This window comes from Oenanthe melanoleuca, chromosome 20 (assembly GCF_029582105.1).
Source record: "Oenanthe melanoleuca isolate GR-GAL-2019-014 chromosome 20, OMel1.0, whole genome shotgun sequence".
Classification (NCBI taxonomy): Eukaryota; Metazoa; Chordata; class Aves; order Passeriformes; family Muscicapidae; genus Oenanthe; species Oenanthe melanoleuca.
The window spans coordinates 3,276,808-3,294,146 of NC_079353.1; the positions used below are offsets into that span (position 1 = coordinate 3,276,808).

The 17,339-nt window shown below is 45.8% G+C and overlaps 1 protein-coding gene across 1 annotated transcript in view; it reads left to right on the forward strand.

Annotated features, from left to right (window-relative positions):
* The first annotated feature begins 3,821 nt into the window (after window positions 1–3,821).
* GNAS (GNAS complex locus) overlaps window positions 3,822–17,339 on the forward strand; it is a 130,677-nt gene continuing 117,159 nt past the window's right edge. The window contains exon 1 of the mRNA XM_056507344.1: window positions 3,822–4,150. Coding sequence (XP_056363319.1) covers window positions 3,907–4,150 — 244 coding nt within the window. The 5' untranslated portion in view covers window positions 3,822–3,906. The remainder of the gene's footprint in view (window positions 4,151–17,339) is intronic.

Sequence of the window (17,339 nt, forward strand, 5' to 3'; positions counted from 1 at the left end):
AATGCCTCTCCAGGGAAACTCACACATGGTCTGTTACTGGGGGGGAAAAAAAAAAGTGAAAGTATTTTGATATTCCTGAAGGCAAACTGGGGCATGAAGCCACAAACCAAGCTAGTCAGGGGAAAACCAACCATTGAGATAGCTAAGGTGAAAGGTGGCAAGTTTTATTGTATTTGAGAGTGGAAAGTTTGTACTTTGGAGCTTGGATGGTGGCAGTGGCTGGTTCTGTGCCTGGTCATCTATCCCTGCAGTGTCAGGACCAGAGAGAAGACAAATGCTGGATCAGGGGGATGAAAGATCTCGTGGAAATCTCACATCTGCACAAAGTTTATTAGGATATTAAAAAGTTGTATGCTTATCTACTCAGCTACACACCACACACAGTGAAGGGCAGAGCTTTGCTCCTGGAGTCCAGGTTCTCTCCCTGTGGCTGATGGGAACCAAGATCCAAGACTGGAAGGGTGTCAGGAAAGGTGACACACTGGCAGGGTGTCAGTCAGAACTGCATTTAGAGGACATTGTCCTCTCCCCAGCTGTTTGTACACATTCCAGTCTCTCCAAACAAACACTTTGCCTTTTCTGTACTTGGAATGATCTTGAGTGTCCTAGCTGGAGGTGGCTTTGCACAGCCTGTGAGCCCAGGTGGAAGCTGAAAGCTGCTGTGCAGTAACAGCAACACACTTTGTTGACCATGTCTTCAGTCACTTTGCCATGGCTAAAAGCACCAACACCTCCTGTCATTTTAAATCTGAAATACATTTCAAACTGAGCTAATTCTCTCGTGCCTTATCTGTGCACCATGATGTTTACTTTAGCGATGAGCCACCTTTTAGATTAAGAGATGTGATGAGGCCAGTGACAGTGGCTTTGTGGTTATAGGTATCAGGACCTCTTGATTTTCAGACTTCTTCAGAAAGAAGAAAAAATTTAACAGTTTAGACTGAAACTTAAACAAGAATTTAGGAATCCACGATTGAAATTAGGCACTTAGTCACCATTTTCGACCTAGACTACAAAGTAGGAAACAGAGAAATGACAGCAAAATAAGAATTAAGTGAAGGAAAGATCCAAAAGCAAAGACCAGATAGAATCTGCTTTAATTAAAATTAGTGGCAACTCTCACAGTCTGTAGTAGGTGTTTAGTCATATAAACACTGAGCAAACCCCACAAATGTAGATTCCTCTTCCTATGCCCTAAAAACCTTGTTATGTAACTGGGTGGCAGGATTTATTTTCAGGGGTGTTCAGCTCTGTTTGTTGCTCCAGCCAGACTGTGCACAGCCACCTCAGGGCTCATTTCAAAGCTAAGCCTTTACTCAGATGTCTTTAACCACCGTGCCAGGCTACAGCCACCTACACTGGAAAAGCTGAGTGCAAACTGGGCCCAGAGAGTGGCTGCCTGTGGGAGGGCAGTGCCACAGCAGGGCTGACATGTGCTGCTTTGCACCAAGAAATGAGGCTTGTGCATATGGATCACTTACTCTAACAGTAGTGGGAGTCTGAGTTCAATTATTTTCCCTCTCAAGGCACAAATAAATGCAAATTTTACTCATCTTCATTTCTCTTGCTCTCGTATTTCCAAGTGTTGATCCAAGTTTTTTTTGCTTAGGTGTCCATGTCCCTTCTTCTAACACTATAGTCTCACAGCCTCTTTTCCTCCTTAATATTTTTTGTATTCTCAGATGGCTCATTCTGATTTTTAACCTCTTCATCTTTTTCCCCCCCTTGTTGCAGATGGTAGAAACAACAGAATAAAAATGCAGAGATCTACAGCCCAGTGCCCAGGAGAAGACAACTCTCTATTCCCTCCCTCCCTCCTGAGAGTTGGGGAGAGGCAGATCTTGAAGGTAATTTCTATGTTTGAAACTGTGTGTGATTTCAAAAAGCTGCCAGTCTGTGTCATGCAGTCCTCACCCAGGTGAAGCATGTGACTTTACCCTTTCTGTCACTTATTGTCACTAACTGAAACTGGTGTAAGCAGGGAAGGGATGAACTGCCTGGCATTGTTAACAGCTGGAATTCAAGCAACTACATCAATGCTGCAACCACAGGCAGGGCCACAGCAGGATGTGAAATTTCTGATTTCCTGAAACAAGTAATTTGTAAGTTTTATGAGTTATTCTAAGGGTTTGGAATAATAGGATGAGGGAAAGCCTGTTTTCCACTTTGGAATGCTACTTCATTTTCAGATTTCTACTTCAGAGGGTGGACATTACAGCCAAGGTAGGCTTGGTGTGCTTTGCCCAACTTGTCACCTGCACTGGCAAAGTTTTCAGAGTAACCAAACCAAGACAGGCTGACCTTAAACTTGTCTTGCTGTGAATTGCACCAGCAGGAAAACTTTGCTTGCTTACCCCCAGAGCCAGGGGAACAAATTTATAGGCTGAATGTTCCCACTAGTTTGTCATTTTTGTTTTTGTGTGTTTGCTTTCTTCAGAGTCCTCAAGAGTTCCCTCTCCTTTTGGCAGGTGGCACATGGACAGATCCCCACAAACCAGCCTGTTTCAAAGAACTGCCCTGTCTGTAAGTACAAGATTTGTCTTGTCTCAGTGTCTCTCCAAAAAGCACAGGAAGAGAAAGAAAACTATTAATAATCTTCTAGGCTGACCTTTACAATTTCTTGTTATATTACATTCTCAGGGGTGTGTTCATCAGAAGAACGAACTTTGGGTCCCAGAGGAAAAGGCATTACAGCAGTGGAGGCAGAATGAGTCATGTGGGCATCTTGAGCCTGATGTGAGATGGATTTATTCCTGCAACAGGCAGCAACTGCTGCCGAGTCCTGGGCTAACAGGGATGTGCAAAGTGAACTTCCCTGCCGTGTAGCCATTTCATTCTTACACTTACTAATTGCTGTACCAACTGCAGGAGATTTTCAAAGAGAAATCTGCGTAAAGAGGACACCTAAGTTGTGAGTGAGCACTGAGAGGAGAAATGGAGATTTCAGTGAGAACCACACAGACTGTTTGCAGAGGACAGGCCACAGCACAGAGATCTCATTGGAAAGCTTCAATTGCAGAGTGCAGGATGTGTGGCCAGGCCCCAGAGAGCATTAGTCATCTCATAAGTGAATGCTCAGAGCTGGCTGGGGATGAGTACAGAACAGAGCATGACAAGGCTGGCAGTGTGTGCTGCCAGGGAAGGGGGCACGGCCACAGTCAGCATCATCACCCCAGGCCAGGCAAATCCAGAGAACTGAGGAGATAAATGGGAAGTAGGTTGTCAGAAGGCAGATGTGGTGCCTCCAGAGGAAGTTCATCAGTAACTTCTCCACTGGATGACGGCAATAACAAGAAGTCACTGACAAATCTGTGTGTGGCAGGAAGTGAATTAAAAATGGGGCATGAAAATGGCACAGGGCTTGGTGTCCTTCTCTCCAGTGGGCTCAGGTGTTGTGTGGAGGAGCTCAGCCACAGTGCCCAAACTGGACACGAGCTCTCCGTGGACCAGGGCTCTCCCTGGCACCGCAGCATCCTCACGATGGGATGTCTGCTCAGGTCCCGACCTGGCAAAAGCCGGGCTGAAACTGCAAAGCAGCGCTGGTTTGGGGTGCGGGGAATGGGAAGGGCTGCTGCCCGCTGTCCCTGCGGGGCAGGAGGAGATCCCGCAGAGATCCCCAGAAATCCCGCAGGGATCCCGCGGGTCCCGGGCGCTGCGGGGGCGGGCGGGGGCCGCTCCCGCAGGGCCGGCGCTTTCCAGAGAATACGGTAAACATGTCCGCATCACGTGCGGCCGCTCCCGCCGCCGCGGCGCGGGTCCGGGAGGGCGGGACGGGACGGGACGGGACCCGCGCTCCGCCGGCCGAGCGCGGCCGCTTTAAGAGGCCGCCGGGCGCCGCCGCCTCGCCCTGCCCGCCCCGGCGGAGAGCGATGCCCGCGGCGCCGTAGGGCGGGCGGCTCCGGCACCATGGGGCTGTGCTACAGCCTGCGCTCCCGCCTGGCCGCCGCGCACCCCTCCGCGCCCTACGGCAGCCGCGGCGAGCCGGACACCCCCGCGCCGGCCGAGCACGGCGACCCGCAGGTGCGGCACCGGCTGCGGCAGGACCTGGTGGCCAAGGAGCGGGCGGACAAGAAGCGGAGCAAGAGCATCGACAAGACGCTGAAGGCGGAGAAGCGCGAGTACAAGCAGACGCACCGGCTGCTGCTGCTGGGTGAGCGGCGCGGGTCGGTTCGGTTCGGTTCGGTTCGGCCCGGCAGGTGCGGGGCCCGAGGCCGCTGCCGCTGCCCGAGCGGGCGGAGGGGGCGGCGGCCGCGGGGACCCCGGGGCGGGGCGGGCGCGCACGTGGCGGCGGCGCCGGGCGGGGGCTCCGCGGGCTCGGCGGGGCTGCGGCAGCGCGGGGGGAACCGGGCCGGGGTTTGCCGGGGGTACCGGGGCCGGGGAGGCTCCGTGCCCGGCCGCGCCCGCCGCTGTGTGCGGTACGAGCCGGGGGCCGAGGGAAGCAGCAGCCGCACCCCCGTGAAGGTGATGCTCGGCGCAGAGCGCGGCCGCGGCCGCCTGTCCCCGCGCTGTCCCCGCGCTGTCCCTGCCCTGGTGCTCACACAGAGCCACGCAGGGACCGCGGCAGCAGCAGCGGCGGCGGGGGCGGCTCTCCCGTAGGGAAGGATGCCCGAGTTTTCCGTGTGCCGGAGTGGTTTGGCGCTGTCCGCTCCGCCTCCCCGAATGCACAGCGCGGGGATGCAGCCGCTCGGGCGGTGCGGTTCCATCCCTCGTTCCCTGCAAGGCAGCTCGTCCCTGCCCGGGGGCAGGGATGCTCCTGCACCGTGACAGCGTTGCCTTCCCGAGGGGCGCCCTAAAAGGCACTTTAATTATGCAGTTGTGTGATGTCTGAGCTTGTGTAGTACACGACCCCAACCCAAACAGGCTTAGAAAGTCATGTGCTGGCCTTCAGGTAAGTCTAAGGAGGCTGGAAATGTTTCTACTCCTCCTCCCCCCGGTGCAATGCAGGTGGAATACAGGTTACCCTGAGCATCTTGGAATAATAGAGAATATTTTCAAATATTTCACGAATACCTTACGCGCCTCTTGCCCTTGGAGCGTGTGTGGTTCCACAGGACATAAACAGCAAAATTTGGCCTTCATCTTATTGCTGTGTGTTTGCAGCCTGCAATAGAGGATCAGAATTTTAAGGAGCTTTAGAAAACAATATTGGATCTAGTTTTCTAGATCCAGTCTTGGTGGTAAAAGTTTCTATTCCAGAAGCAGAGCTTCTTTTGATGTGGTTGCAGCTATACTGATGCAAGTCTGTTCATAAATGTGTCCCTCCTTCTCATGGGAAGGGGGTTGAGCAACACTTGTGGGAAGAGTAAAGCTTGTGTGCTGTGACTGTTGGTAAGGAATCACAGCTCTACCCAACGTGCATTCCTTTCAAGCACACTGTGCCTGTAGGTGTGTTACCATTTGGTGTTTGGTTTTAATATATTTCCAGTTTGTTCTCTAGTGAACAAGTGTGTGAAGGAGGAGCCGTGAGAACTTTTCTTTCTTTGTAGATTAAATGTCAGAGAAAAAATCCAACAGCAGGGCTAGTTTTGATGTTAATCTGCAAGCCTTTAAGTCATAAAGGCTATCTGATACAGGCTTCTGTAGGCAGTATTTCAGTTGCCTGGTTTTTAATAAAGAGCTGGGTTTTGCTGCAATGACATTGAACACTGAGTGGGTTAAACAACACATCTGAGTGGTTTAGAGTTGTCTATGGTGAAGCCAACAGAGCTCTCTTTGTCGAAGTACTGATTTATAAATCTGATGGATATGAGTCAGTGTTATGCTGGCAGTCGTTTATTATATTTCAGCCTGGACTTGAATAGCAGGAAGTCAGTTTTTGGCCCTCTTGTAAATCTTGGGATGCCTAAGAGACCCATTTCCCTGCTCCTTGCATGGGGACTGTCAGTTTTCCAGTTAGCTTCCTTCCCTTGCTGCTTCTCCCTGCATCCCACTTTCACTGTTGCTTTGAGAATTTTCTGTTTCTGGATTATGAAGTTTGGGGTACATTTGGTGATCCTTCATGTACATCAGCAGGTATTGCTGCCACAGCTGAGTGTGTCTGTGCTGGGGTTGCACACAAATTGAGCAGGAGGGTGATGTTGAATGCAGAGGGCAGGAGCATCCAGCTGGGATTTAAAGCTGCAGCTGGGTCTTTCTCTAAGGAATGGTGTTAGGATGGAGAAAAAGTGCAGAGCCAGGAATGTCTCCTTGCTTGGGCTGAAGCTCAATAGCAAAAGCTGCAGTAGATACTTTGAGTTTCTCACTTGTGTTCCTGATTTTTAGGCTGAGGTGCTCCTGTAGGAGTGCATCACTGACACAGTGAGACACCAGGGTGCCAGCTCTTTCTTTGAGAGTAACAGATTTTTAAATCAAAGCTGCTCTGATGTTTCTGTCCCCAAGGCTAAATTGTTTGTAGCATATGGCTGCAGTAGCTCATGCACTTCCAAGGTCTGTGCTGGGAATGTGGAGTGTTCCTTCCTATGGCTGGGCTGACAGGACAGGGGGAGTGCACAAAGTCACTGTGCCTGTGCTCTGGTTTGGTGTTGTACCGTGTGTGTAACTTACGTGTCTGTTACTCAGAGTATTGCTCAGTTTCATGCTCTTCAGCACACCTGATACTTCTGTTCCCATGCTGTAGTTCCTTTTTTTGGAAGGACAAGTTCATCATTTTATCCAGGTCCTCAGGGGTGTGCAGTGTAGTTACTCAGTGGACAGCTTTATGCCATTAATTGATTTTTGATTTCTTTAATAGTTTTTCAGTCCTTTTTCATCACCACTCTTGTATAAAGTAAAATCCCAAGCCCTGTAACTTCTCTTAATTTCAGTAAAGCAAAGATCTTGCATCTGCTCTGTTTTGGAGGCAATAATCTGACTTTGTACTTGCAGCAGAGTAGTGGGAGGTTTTTTGCTTTGTTTTTGTGAAATGCTCAGCCAGGTGTAATCTTACTGGATTTTGTTTAGTGAACTGTACAAGTCACAACTTCAAGATTACAATCACTGTTATGTTGGCAGCATAGTGTGAGTTCAGGGATACTACTGGGAATAGGAGGTGATTTTTCATTGCATGGGGGTTGTTTTTTTGTTGGAGAACAATCCTGGCTCTAAAAGTGAAAGTCTGTGGTTATGAGGGAAAAGATTTTAAACTTTGTCTAAAAAACATGCTTTTTTACTGGTGACAGTAATGTTGGTTTTCCTCTATCTTTTTTATTTTTCTCCTTTTAAATAAAGACTTGAAAGTATGAATCTGGTTTGCTATAAGAGAGGTAACTTGGGCTGGTTTCCTCTCAGTGCTCTGCCAATCTCTGTGTACTTGACTTTTTCACTCTTTCAGGCTGAACTGTTGCTTATGTAAAAAGCACTTGTAGCTTATTCCCATCTTGAAAAGGAACTGCAGATATCAATATATGAATAGAGATATATGCACTTGTCACCCTAAATATTTGTATTAAAACTACAGCTTATAAAATAACTGCCATTCTGAATCTTCCCTTTATCAGTGCTTTAGTAAAATGATTTTAACAGAAATATTTATGCTGGTACAATTATGAATACAGGGTATGCAAATTTCAAGGGTTTTTTTTTTATGGGGAAATATATTATACAGAAGAAGAACACACTTTAAAAAGCTGGGAAATATCAGGGTGAAGAGTGACCACAGTCACCCTCCCTGTGTGTGCTGCATGGTGAGCCCCTGTCCGCCATGCAATTAAAGACTGTCTTGTATGGTTGACATTGTATTTTTTTCCACAGGGCTGGTACTTCATTCAGGGCACAAGATGGATGTTGTGCAGTGAATGAGCAGCTATTCAATATTCTTATCCTCCTCATACAATGTGTCACCCTGTGCCCTGTTTGCAACACTCCATCCATACCCTGTGCTGAATAAAGAGCTGTTGAACTCTCCATGCTGTAGCACTGATCACTGCAGGCACTGAATGCTTCTCAAATGTCAGTGCATGGCACTGCTGTGAAATGAGGTGGCATCCTCCTCCTTTTGTGGATACTGGAGAGGAAATGCCACCAAACACTAAAGCTGAAATTGTCCAGCACCACTGACTTTTTATATCCCGTCTTTGCCAAATTTTAATCCATAGTACCCAACTTTTTGTTGTTGTTCTTTTTTAAGTAAATACTTTCTGTATTTAGATCATGGACCTCATTGTTGTGAACACTCAGCACTTTAGCAAAGTGAGCTTTAGGTGCTCTGAAGTGCAGCAAGAAGCACAGCTGGTTATCCCTGATGGAAGCTGTGTACTCTGCTGGTTGGGGCAGCTCAGACTGAAGCTGGCCTGCTTCTCCAGGGCAGCAAATCCCACAAAATATTCCTCCTCTTGTGGTGATTCCCTATCTTGCTAGCTCACAGGGAAGTGGTTATCTTGGCACTGCTGCTCTCAGGATGGAGTGGCAGAGGAAGACACCCAATTATAAAGACAGGCATGTGCTTGAGCACTTGACAAAATTCCATCATCTTGACAAGATTTTAATTCACTTGCAGCCAGTTTGTTTCTTGTGCCCCATGTATTATTAGCTGCAAGAGAGGGCACACACCCTGCTGAAAAGCATGTTATTCTTATCAAAAGATCATGTAAAAGATACACAGGACAAAATAGGCTAAAAATGTAGAGAGAATCTTTTCCTGGTGCTTTCTAATTCTCAGGGGGAAGATTTTTTACACTAAACATCTTATACTGAGTTGGGATTACATTGGGATTACATTACTTTACATTTCCCATTTAAGAAAAGCAGGAATAGGACAAAAAAGTCCTAGGGAATGCCTGTGATGTGTGTATCTTGTAGCAGTCTGCACTCTGTGATAGCAGCTGGAGAGGCAGCAGTGTGCATTTCTCCAAGTGGACTGTCTTTAGTGGTGAAGGAATTACAATATTTTCCAATAGGGCTCCCAGTAATTACCAGACACTACAAGAACACTTGGACATGGGAATCTCTGTGGTTTCCATCTGCCCAGTACTTCCCAGTGCAGACATGACAATCCTGCTGTGGACAGCAAGGAGGTGGAATGCTAATTATGGATCTTCCTTTGCAATGAGGAGCCTCTGCAAGAGGAGTCCTACTCAGTTCCCACTGCTGTGTCCAACATGTGGTGCCTTTTCAATCAGTAAATGGAGATCTTCTGGATTGGGATACATTCACCCCAAACAGAAATAACTGGGAAGCTTTGCAAACTTTAAGAAAGCTTTTCCCAGTGTGCAAGCAATGCTGGCTGCACCTCTGATGTGATTTGTGATTGTTTGCTGAATCTCAGAACAACTTAGTGTCCTCAGCAGTGGCACCTCTTTGCTTTAGATCACTTAGTAATTTCCCTCCTGCTCTCATTTTAAATTTCATAGGAAGCGAAGAGGCAAGTTTCTTCTCATTTCCTGCTCTCTTTTGTTTTGGTTGGTTTTGTTTTCATTTGTTTTTTTTTCTTTGAGAACTCCTGATAGTCACTTTCCTCCAAACAAACAAAAAGATCATCAGCCTCAGGCAGACACATGGTGTGGAGAGATCCAGCGAGCATATTTGAAGTTTGGCAAAGTTTGAGCTGCTTCCAGCAGGGTCTGGCAGTGGAAGGTGTCTGAGAAGCTGGAGCTGCATTGCTCTGAGTGTGTGAGGATGGAGGGCTGCTGATGGATGGCAATGCTGTGTGAGGCAAGGTGGATGTTCTCTACAGGGGTCTGAACTGCAAACCAATTACTTTCACCATTGTAGCTAGTGCTGAAGGGATGCTCTGTGCAGGTGTAAGCATGAATTTTTGTGGAAGGGGGTGAGAAGTCTGAAGGATCCCCTGATCCCCAGGACCAGCCATGCCTGTGCAGTCACACAGGAGTATAAATGTACATAGTTTCTCCCCTTCCCCAGCAGAAATGCCATCTCTCTATAGTGGCAATCTGATTTTTCCACTCATTGAATGCCTGTGGCATAATCATCATCAATCACTTTAGAGAGGCTGCATTCATCTGGAGCCATGGATCTAATTTCAGAGTTACCTGAGAATTTTTATTTTTAAAGCTCACACTCCACCCCAACCGTGCTCTCTTTTTGACTTGACTTTTTTGAGCTTGTGATCCTGTTGCTTGCTCAGCACCATCTGCTTCCAGAGCAGGCAAAATGTCTTGCTTGCTTCTGTGCAACTGCTGGCACCATTCTCCACTGGGACATCTGAAATTGAACTGTCTCCTGTGCAAGGGCTTCCCTAGAGGAAGAGCCTGGAGTAGTGCAGTTAATTACATGCAGTTCTTCCCTGGCTCCCTTAAATTTGGGAGTGTCCTTGTTCACAAATATGCATGATTTCATTGAATTTCGTTCTAATTGCCACAATTTAAAAATGTCAGGAAAAGAGCTTGGCAATTCCCTGGTGAGAGGACAACTCAGATGCTTTTCATGAGAAAGCCCAGTTACCAGGCATATAAATCCATGATGGTTTAGATATTCAGACCTGAAGAATGTGTCTTGAGAAGAGAAGTTGAACTCCATGACTTATTCTTATTGTTCCCCTGCTCAGTGAAGCATTTGAGAACCAAGCCATGCAAGCTTTATAAATAGCTCAGCCAAAGTTTTCTTTACTTCCTCTAATGTGTTCCCTCTGCAAAGAAAACCCACGGTGTCTGTGTCTGGGCAGCATTTTTAAAGACCTGTATGTCACTAAGAGGACAGAAAAGTTGATGGGTATTCTCTGCACTGAGGAGTGTGGGGAGGCAGCAGGTGTCACACAGATGTCAGAAAGTTGATATTTTTATTTTGCCAAGTGAAGGAAGGGGATGCTGAGGAGGATGGGTTGGTTCCTAGCACGGAATAAGATGCAGTCTTATTCTGTTCAGCCACTTCTGTCTCAGTGTTTTGGAAGAGGGAACAAGCACAGTCACAGCTGTGCTTCCTCTGCATTACGTTACAGGAGACTTAAACCCAAATAAGTTGCTTTTATAATGTAATGCTTGTATTTTGAGGGCATTCCTTTGACTTTGAAATCAGTCACACCTTGCCCTTGTGCTGTTTCTGACTGCTGGGGCTGCCTTGCAGAGAAGCTTGTGAGGTTTGTGCTGCTCCCTTGGGCAGCCAGAAACCTGAGCCTCAGCCCTGAATTGTTCCTGTCACATTGCAGAGATTTCAGATTTCACTGACACCTTGGAACAATTCGGATCATGTGTGTTGTGTGCCAGCCCCTGCAGGGACCACAGGCTGCTGGAAGGGATTCTCCAGGCTTTAGTCCTTTCTGGCTCTTCACTTTTGCTTACAGCAGTTCGAGTGGGACACCAGCAGCTGGGCAATCCTGTCAGGCACTTTATGGAGATGATGAGCTGTGCTGGCTTCTTGTTGGAGGTGACAAACACATCTGAGTGCCCTGGAGAATAGAGAGCCTGGAGTGGGAACCAGCAGCTTGTGTGTCCCCAGGCTCTCACAGAAATTGGGTGCTCTGGTCCCTGGGGCTGTGCCTGTTGGGCAGCTCTGATGGGAGATGCTGCTGCAGAAATGAGGGAAAAAAGGCACTTTTTAGGATCTGACCTTCTCTTTCTCTGTGTCATCCTCACTGCACGTACACCACCTCTTCCTCTTTCCTACCCCACCTCCCACTTAACACAATTTTTAGTTTGTGGGCTGTATTTGTTTGGGTTTGCATTTTTCCTGGTTGTTTTTCATGCTGAAATCTCAGGATCACTGGTTAGCTGGGAGGTTTTCTGGAGCACAGAGGGATTTGTGTGACTGGGACTCAACAGAGGGAGGAAATGTAGATACTGAGGAGAAGGGCATTGTGAGCTGAAAATCTGCTTTCAGATGTTTTGGGGTTTTTATAAATACCAGTTAAAACTGTCTGCTTGGAAGAAAAATACTCTGTGAAATACTGTCTTGATGCTTTCCCTGCCTTACCTCTACACAGGAAATCCACAATTTGATACAACTGATTTTTCTCTGCTGATGAAAAGCACTGAACAAATTTCTTTTAGACTGAAAAAAGCTGAAAGATATTTTCTCCCTTGATCCTTTAACACTACCTGTGCTCTCATTTCTCCCAGCATCTGTGAAATTCAGCCTCATCTGTAGCATTTTGTGGTTTTAGGTGGTGAGTGGTGCAGGACTTCACTTGCTTGTATTTCAGAAGAATATGTATTTGTTTTTAACAGCACTTCAGATATTGACAAGAAAAAATGCTTCTACTGGTCTGTTTCCCCCAAACAGAAATAAACATGAAATTTGAGTGGATAGTTCTTAAACATGTATATATCCTTGTGATTCCAATGGGATTATTCCTGTGAGCAAGGGCAGTGTGCACTGTCCCCTCAGAGTCACCTGTGTGCTGCCACCCCACCTGGACACTCCATCCCCTGGGCAAAGCACACCTTGAAACTGGGTGTAACCCATTTCAGTGCAGAACCAGCCAATGTAGCCTGAATATCACTGTCAAACCCAAATGGGAGTTTTATGGTACAAAGGAATTTAAGAAAATGTTATATGAAACTTTGTTTGCCGTTGAATTATTCTGCATTAGGAGGTTTGAGAATCTGTTGCTTCTAGTAGAGGTCTAAGCAAAATCTAAATACTGCAAAGGTATTTAGTGTTCAGGATTATTTTGGGAGGGGGCTGAGGAGAGGCCTGATAAGTTATGTACTTGACCACATGTAGTTAAAAATATTATTTGGAATATAAACTTCCTTGTCTGAAGACCAGCTTTATGCACGAAGTCAAAAAGGACAAAAAGCAGTTCTCCTCCTGGCCTCCATAAGTATACCTTAATGCTGCTGAATCCTGGAAATTATGCAGGGCATGCTTTTTAAATGTTGATTTTGACATCTTGCCTGGGACCAAGTGTAAAGTCTTTCCAAGGAAATACTTAGAAGACTTGCAATGAAACCCAAAAGCTGTTGCCAAACCTTAGTTTTTAGAAAGGGAGTAGGGAGCAATCCAGCCTGTTAAAAACTTCCAGTTGTTTGTAATTAAATCCACTTCTTCTGTGCACAATAAACATATACTTAGAAAAAGATCATTTTACATAATACTTATGTGGTTTAGTGCTGCTTTTCAGCTGCTAAAAATCCAGCAGTAGGTTTGCTGTTTTTGTCTGGGAAGGTTGCTGAGCTGGGAAGCCAGGCTGATGCAGCTGTGCCACCGCAGTGGCACCGATCCATGGATCCAGTGGTGACACACAGAGCGAGCCAGGGAATCCTGTTCTCATCATGAACCATCTTTCCCACTAGTTCAAGTTTGTTTTGGATTGGCAGGGATGGGAATGAGGAGCAGATAAAAATATCCCGCCCGCACGTCCCTCCTGGCCAGCAGCAGCGCCGCTCGTGGCTTTGGTGGAAACTCTGGGCTTGCAGGAACTTCTCAGCACTTGGGGGTCTGGCAGGAGGCAGGGACCACTAAATGCTCACCACCCCAAGCTTGGTCTGACATGGTTCATTCAGGATTGTTTCAAATCCACTGCCATCGTTCATCTGGGGGATGGGACACGTAGGGTGAAGGGGACAGCCTGAGTGTGAGTTTATCCAAGAGATAAATTTTATATTCACTCTTAACAGGGAAGGAGATTTTTTTCTTCCAGGATGGCATGGAGAAATTGTCAGTTTTTACTGGGCAGGTTGCAGGAGCTGTTGGCTGCTGTGATGGAGTATACACAAGGCATAGAAAGGGAAGAGAGGAGCAGCTTAGAGGTATTATCTTATAAGTGACATAAGAAAAACTATGAAGCCTTGTAGAGCAGATTTGTTAGGATTTGAGATGAAAATCCCTGTTGCTTGCTGAGATTATCCCCTAGCATATGGCAGGGAATGTAACAAAGAGATAGAATTAGCTGCTAATGATCTGGACACCTCTTGAAAACAGATGTTTGTAGTCCCATATAACTGCTTGCTATTTTGTTCCTCTGAAATCTGGATTACTCAACAACAGGCTTGGCATGGCACTAGAATGCTTACTATCTTCATTTCCCACTGATCTCAGCACAGATCACCCCTTTCTTAGGAATACTGCTGGGGTAATCCAGTGTGGAATTGGGATGGAGAACTGGGAAATGGCTCTCACTGCAGTGCCAGCAGATGGAATTAGTCAAGGGCAGGGACTGGTGGGAAGCTGCAGGCAGCTCCTTGGGCATCCCAGGACATCTCCACTGTGGCACTACCCTGCTGCTGTTGCATGAGCAATGTTCATTTGGGGTTTCTTGAGAAGATGAGTTTTTGGTAGATCTCTATGGCAAATGATGCTGCAGTTGAGGAGGGGATTGCTCAGACTCAGTGCTGCTGCATGGGCAAGCACCTGATATAAAAGCCCCTGTGTTACACATTTTGGTGTTTTTGGTACCCCCTAACTTTGAGCTGTTGTCAATAAATACCTGAGTTACCCTCACTGTTTTTTGAGGCACTGAGTTTCCAACTCAGGGATGAAATTGCCATAGTTTCTCTTTGGGATCTCTTAACTTATTTAAGTGTTACTTGAGCAATCTGCTCTATAACTCTCTTGGTATGTTTAAATTTCTTTACGTTAAAAAAAAAACCAACTTCCCAAATTACTTTTCTTAATTTACATTACTGGAAGACGTCTTCTTGGAACTGGAAACCTTTCTTAAGGTGGGGAAAAAAATTGTTATCTGTCAGTTCAGCTCATCTGTTTTCCACCCCTTCCTTCATGTTAAACTTAATTTTGGACTTAGTCTTTTACAGTAAAAGCAAGACCTTAACCTCAACTTCTCTTTCTAAGTTAGATTCTTTTGACCTGGCGTCATCTTTGTTACAAGGCTTCACACGCTGCAATACAATAATATTTTTCTTGTGGTGCAATGAGCAGCACTGCAGACACTGTTCCAGATGGGGTCATTTTTTCTCTAAATTAGCAACTGCCTTAATAGATATTTTCCGTGGCTTCCAAACTATGTGGTGTTGCTTGAACGAAAATGTAATTCCACTGAGAGATTTCAAGCCCAGCTTTTGCTGGGCTTCCAGAAATAATTTTTTAAAAAAAGAATTTGTACAGTCGAAACGAGTTTGCTAGTGTATCGTGCTTGCATGTTGCAGTTGTGTCTTTAGAATTAGATGGAAAATCTGAGTATTATCTGGATTATTATTCTCAAAGAACAGCATTTTCATGCAGGCTACCTTATTGATGTAAGGGTTAAACTATGGCAAACGTATTTTGAAACAGCTGGAATATTTCTTTGCACCAAGAACAAAAAGCCCACTTTCCAGAGCTTGTAAAGCTTCACCTCAGGCTGGTTAATTTTCTGTCATTTTAAAATAATCATTTGAGATTGCAATTTTAATGTGAACAGATTGCTTCTGATCACTTGAAACTTCCATGGAGGGGTGTAGAGGATTCTTGTACACAAACAAAATGTGATGTGGGCTCATGAAATCCTTGGTGGTGGCTGCTCTAGCAGGACATGAGTGGACTCTCAGGAGCATTTGCTTGGGTTCTTCTTTGTCACAAACATGGAAAATGCAGGAAATAATGGAAAATCCACCAGGATATAGTAAAAGCCTTTTCAGAATGTCAGTTTCTAAATAGTTGAATTTATTCCAGAGAAATTCTAATATTTTTGTTGGTTATTCAACTAATATCATTAGCATGGCCAATAGCAAACTGTTAAATTTAAACTGTGCTGTTTCTAAGTCTTTTAAGATTACAGTATCTGTAATTGCTTTTGAGATTGAGAATTTGCAGATCAATCCCATATTCTTTGTGTAGCACATTGCCTCTCCTGGTTCTGTCCTGAGCCACCAGCACACCCAATCTTTGTGCTAATCAGGATTTTTATTTTTTTAATGCCAAAACCCATAAGGACTGTTCCAATTTTCTTACAGAGCCATCAAGTGAAAGGCCCTGAGCCACCTTCAGGCTTTTGAGGGTGGGCACCCATCACTCCAGCTGTGGCTCACACACACATTCCAGGAATAGCCTGGCACTGAGTAAGGTGCAAAAGGGACAGCAAAGGCACTGGGCAAGCCCTGTGTGTGAGCAGGAACAGCCCTTTGTGTTTGTGCACTCGGGACTGAGCACAGTTCGTGCTCATCCTTTCACACCAGAGGCCTGGGAGATGCTGTTGGAGCTTTTGTGTTTGAGGAGAGAAAGTGGGGTTTTTGTACAGCCAAAAAGCTCAAGCTGTGCCTGCAGGGTGGGAGGGATCCCTGCCAGCTCCCCATGGGAGCAGGGCTGGGAGGACATGAATTTGAATTTGTTAGGTCTGTGGGGGCTCTTTGGTTCAGTTGAGTTCTCCAGTGAAGAGTCACAAGAAGAGTGAGTGCCTTGGCCATTAGGAATTTGTCCACGCTGCATTATTAGAAGGGATTCCTATTTTTGTTTGTTTGTTTGTTTTGTTTTATCCTCCACCTGCATCCTACTATGCATAGAGAAAGTCTTGCTTCTGTGATTTGGGAAGCAGCAATTTACCAGTGCTTCCCAGAATTTCCTCCAGAAAGGGATTATGTCACATCTGACCCAGATGCTCATGGAAAACAGTGTGTCTCAGCACAGTGAGTTCTGGGAGGGACCCTCACACTCAGGAGCTGATCACAGCAGTGAGGACATTGTTGGGAGAAGAGAGCTTTTCCTTGGATTAACTCAAGGGGCAGTCAAACACTTTGGTTTAGCTGCCTTGGCCCTGTTTCCAAGCTGGGCCTTCTTATTTTTCAAGTGGGAGTAGTGTCCCTGGACCTCTAAAACCGCCAATATTTTTTCTCCTCCTGTCCTTTGATTAAGGACTTGTTTGTTGACACTTCAGTGGGTTGTGGCTCTGATGACAGCAGCCCTTGTGTCAACCAAGACAGAGCTGCTCACTGCTGATAGTTCCTGGCTTTGTCTCTGCTTCCTAGATGTGGTCAGATAGAGGTTCTAATGGTCTTCCAAGTTGTAAGTAGGGATAATTCTCAGTACAAAAGTCAATTCAGTGGATTTTTGCATTTCTCCAACTGTTCCCTGTACATATATGTGGACTAGACAGAAGAGCAATGACAAAGCTGTGCAGATTTCCAAGGTAACTTTATAGTCTGCCTGAAAAAGCAGATGTGTAGGATGAAATAGAAGGCTCCTATTTGCTCAATAAATGTTTAAAAAGTTCTGTACATATTTCAAGATAACTTTTCAATGGAAAATAAGTGACTGAACCTACCATGGTAGTGTTTCCAGTGAACAAAATGTGGTGTAAAGTTCAGATTTACGTTTCTCATTATAGCTTAGAGGGTTTCATCTTAAAGGAGTTTTTAATAGGTGCCAAATGCTTTCAATAACTGTCAAGGTCAATTATAGATGAGATTTTTTTCCCCCTATTTTTGCATGTAGCAGGAAACATGAAGCATCTTATTGGAATTGTTCCTAGAGGGTTTGAACTTTGCAGATGTGAGAGGTTTTCATATATATTGTGGTAAAATGCTAAATCTGAA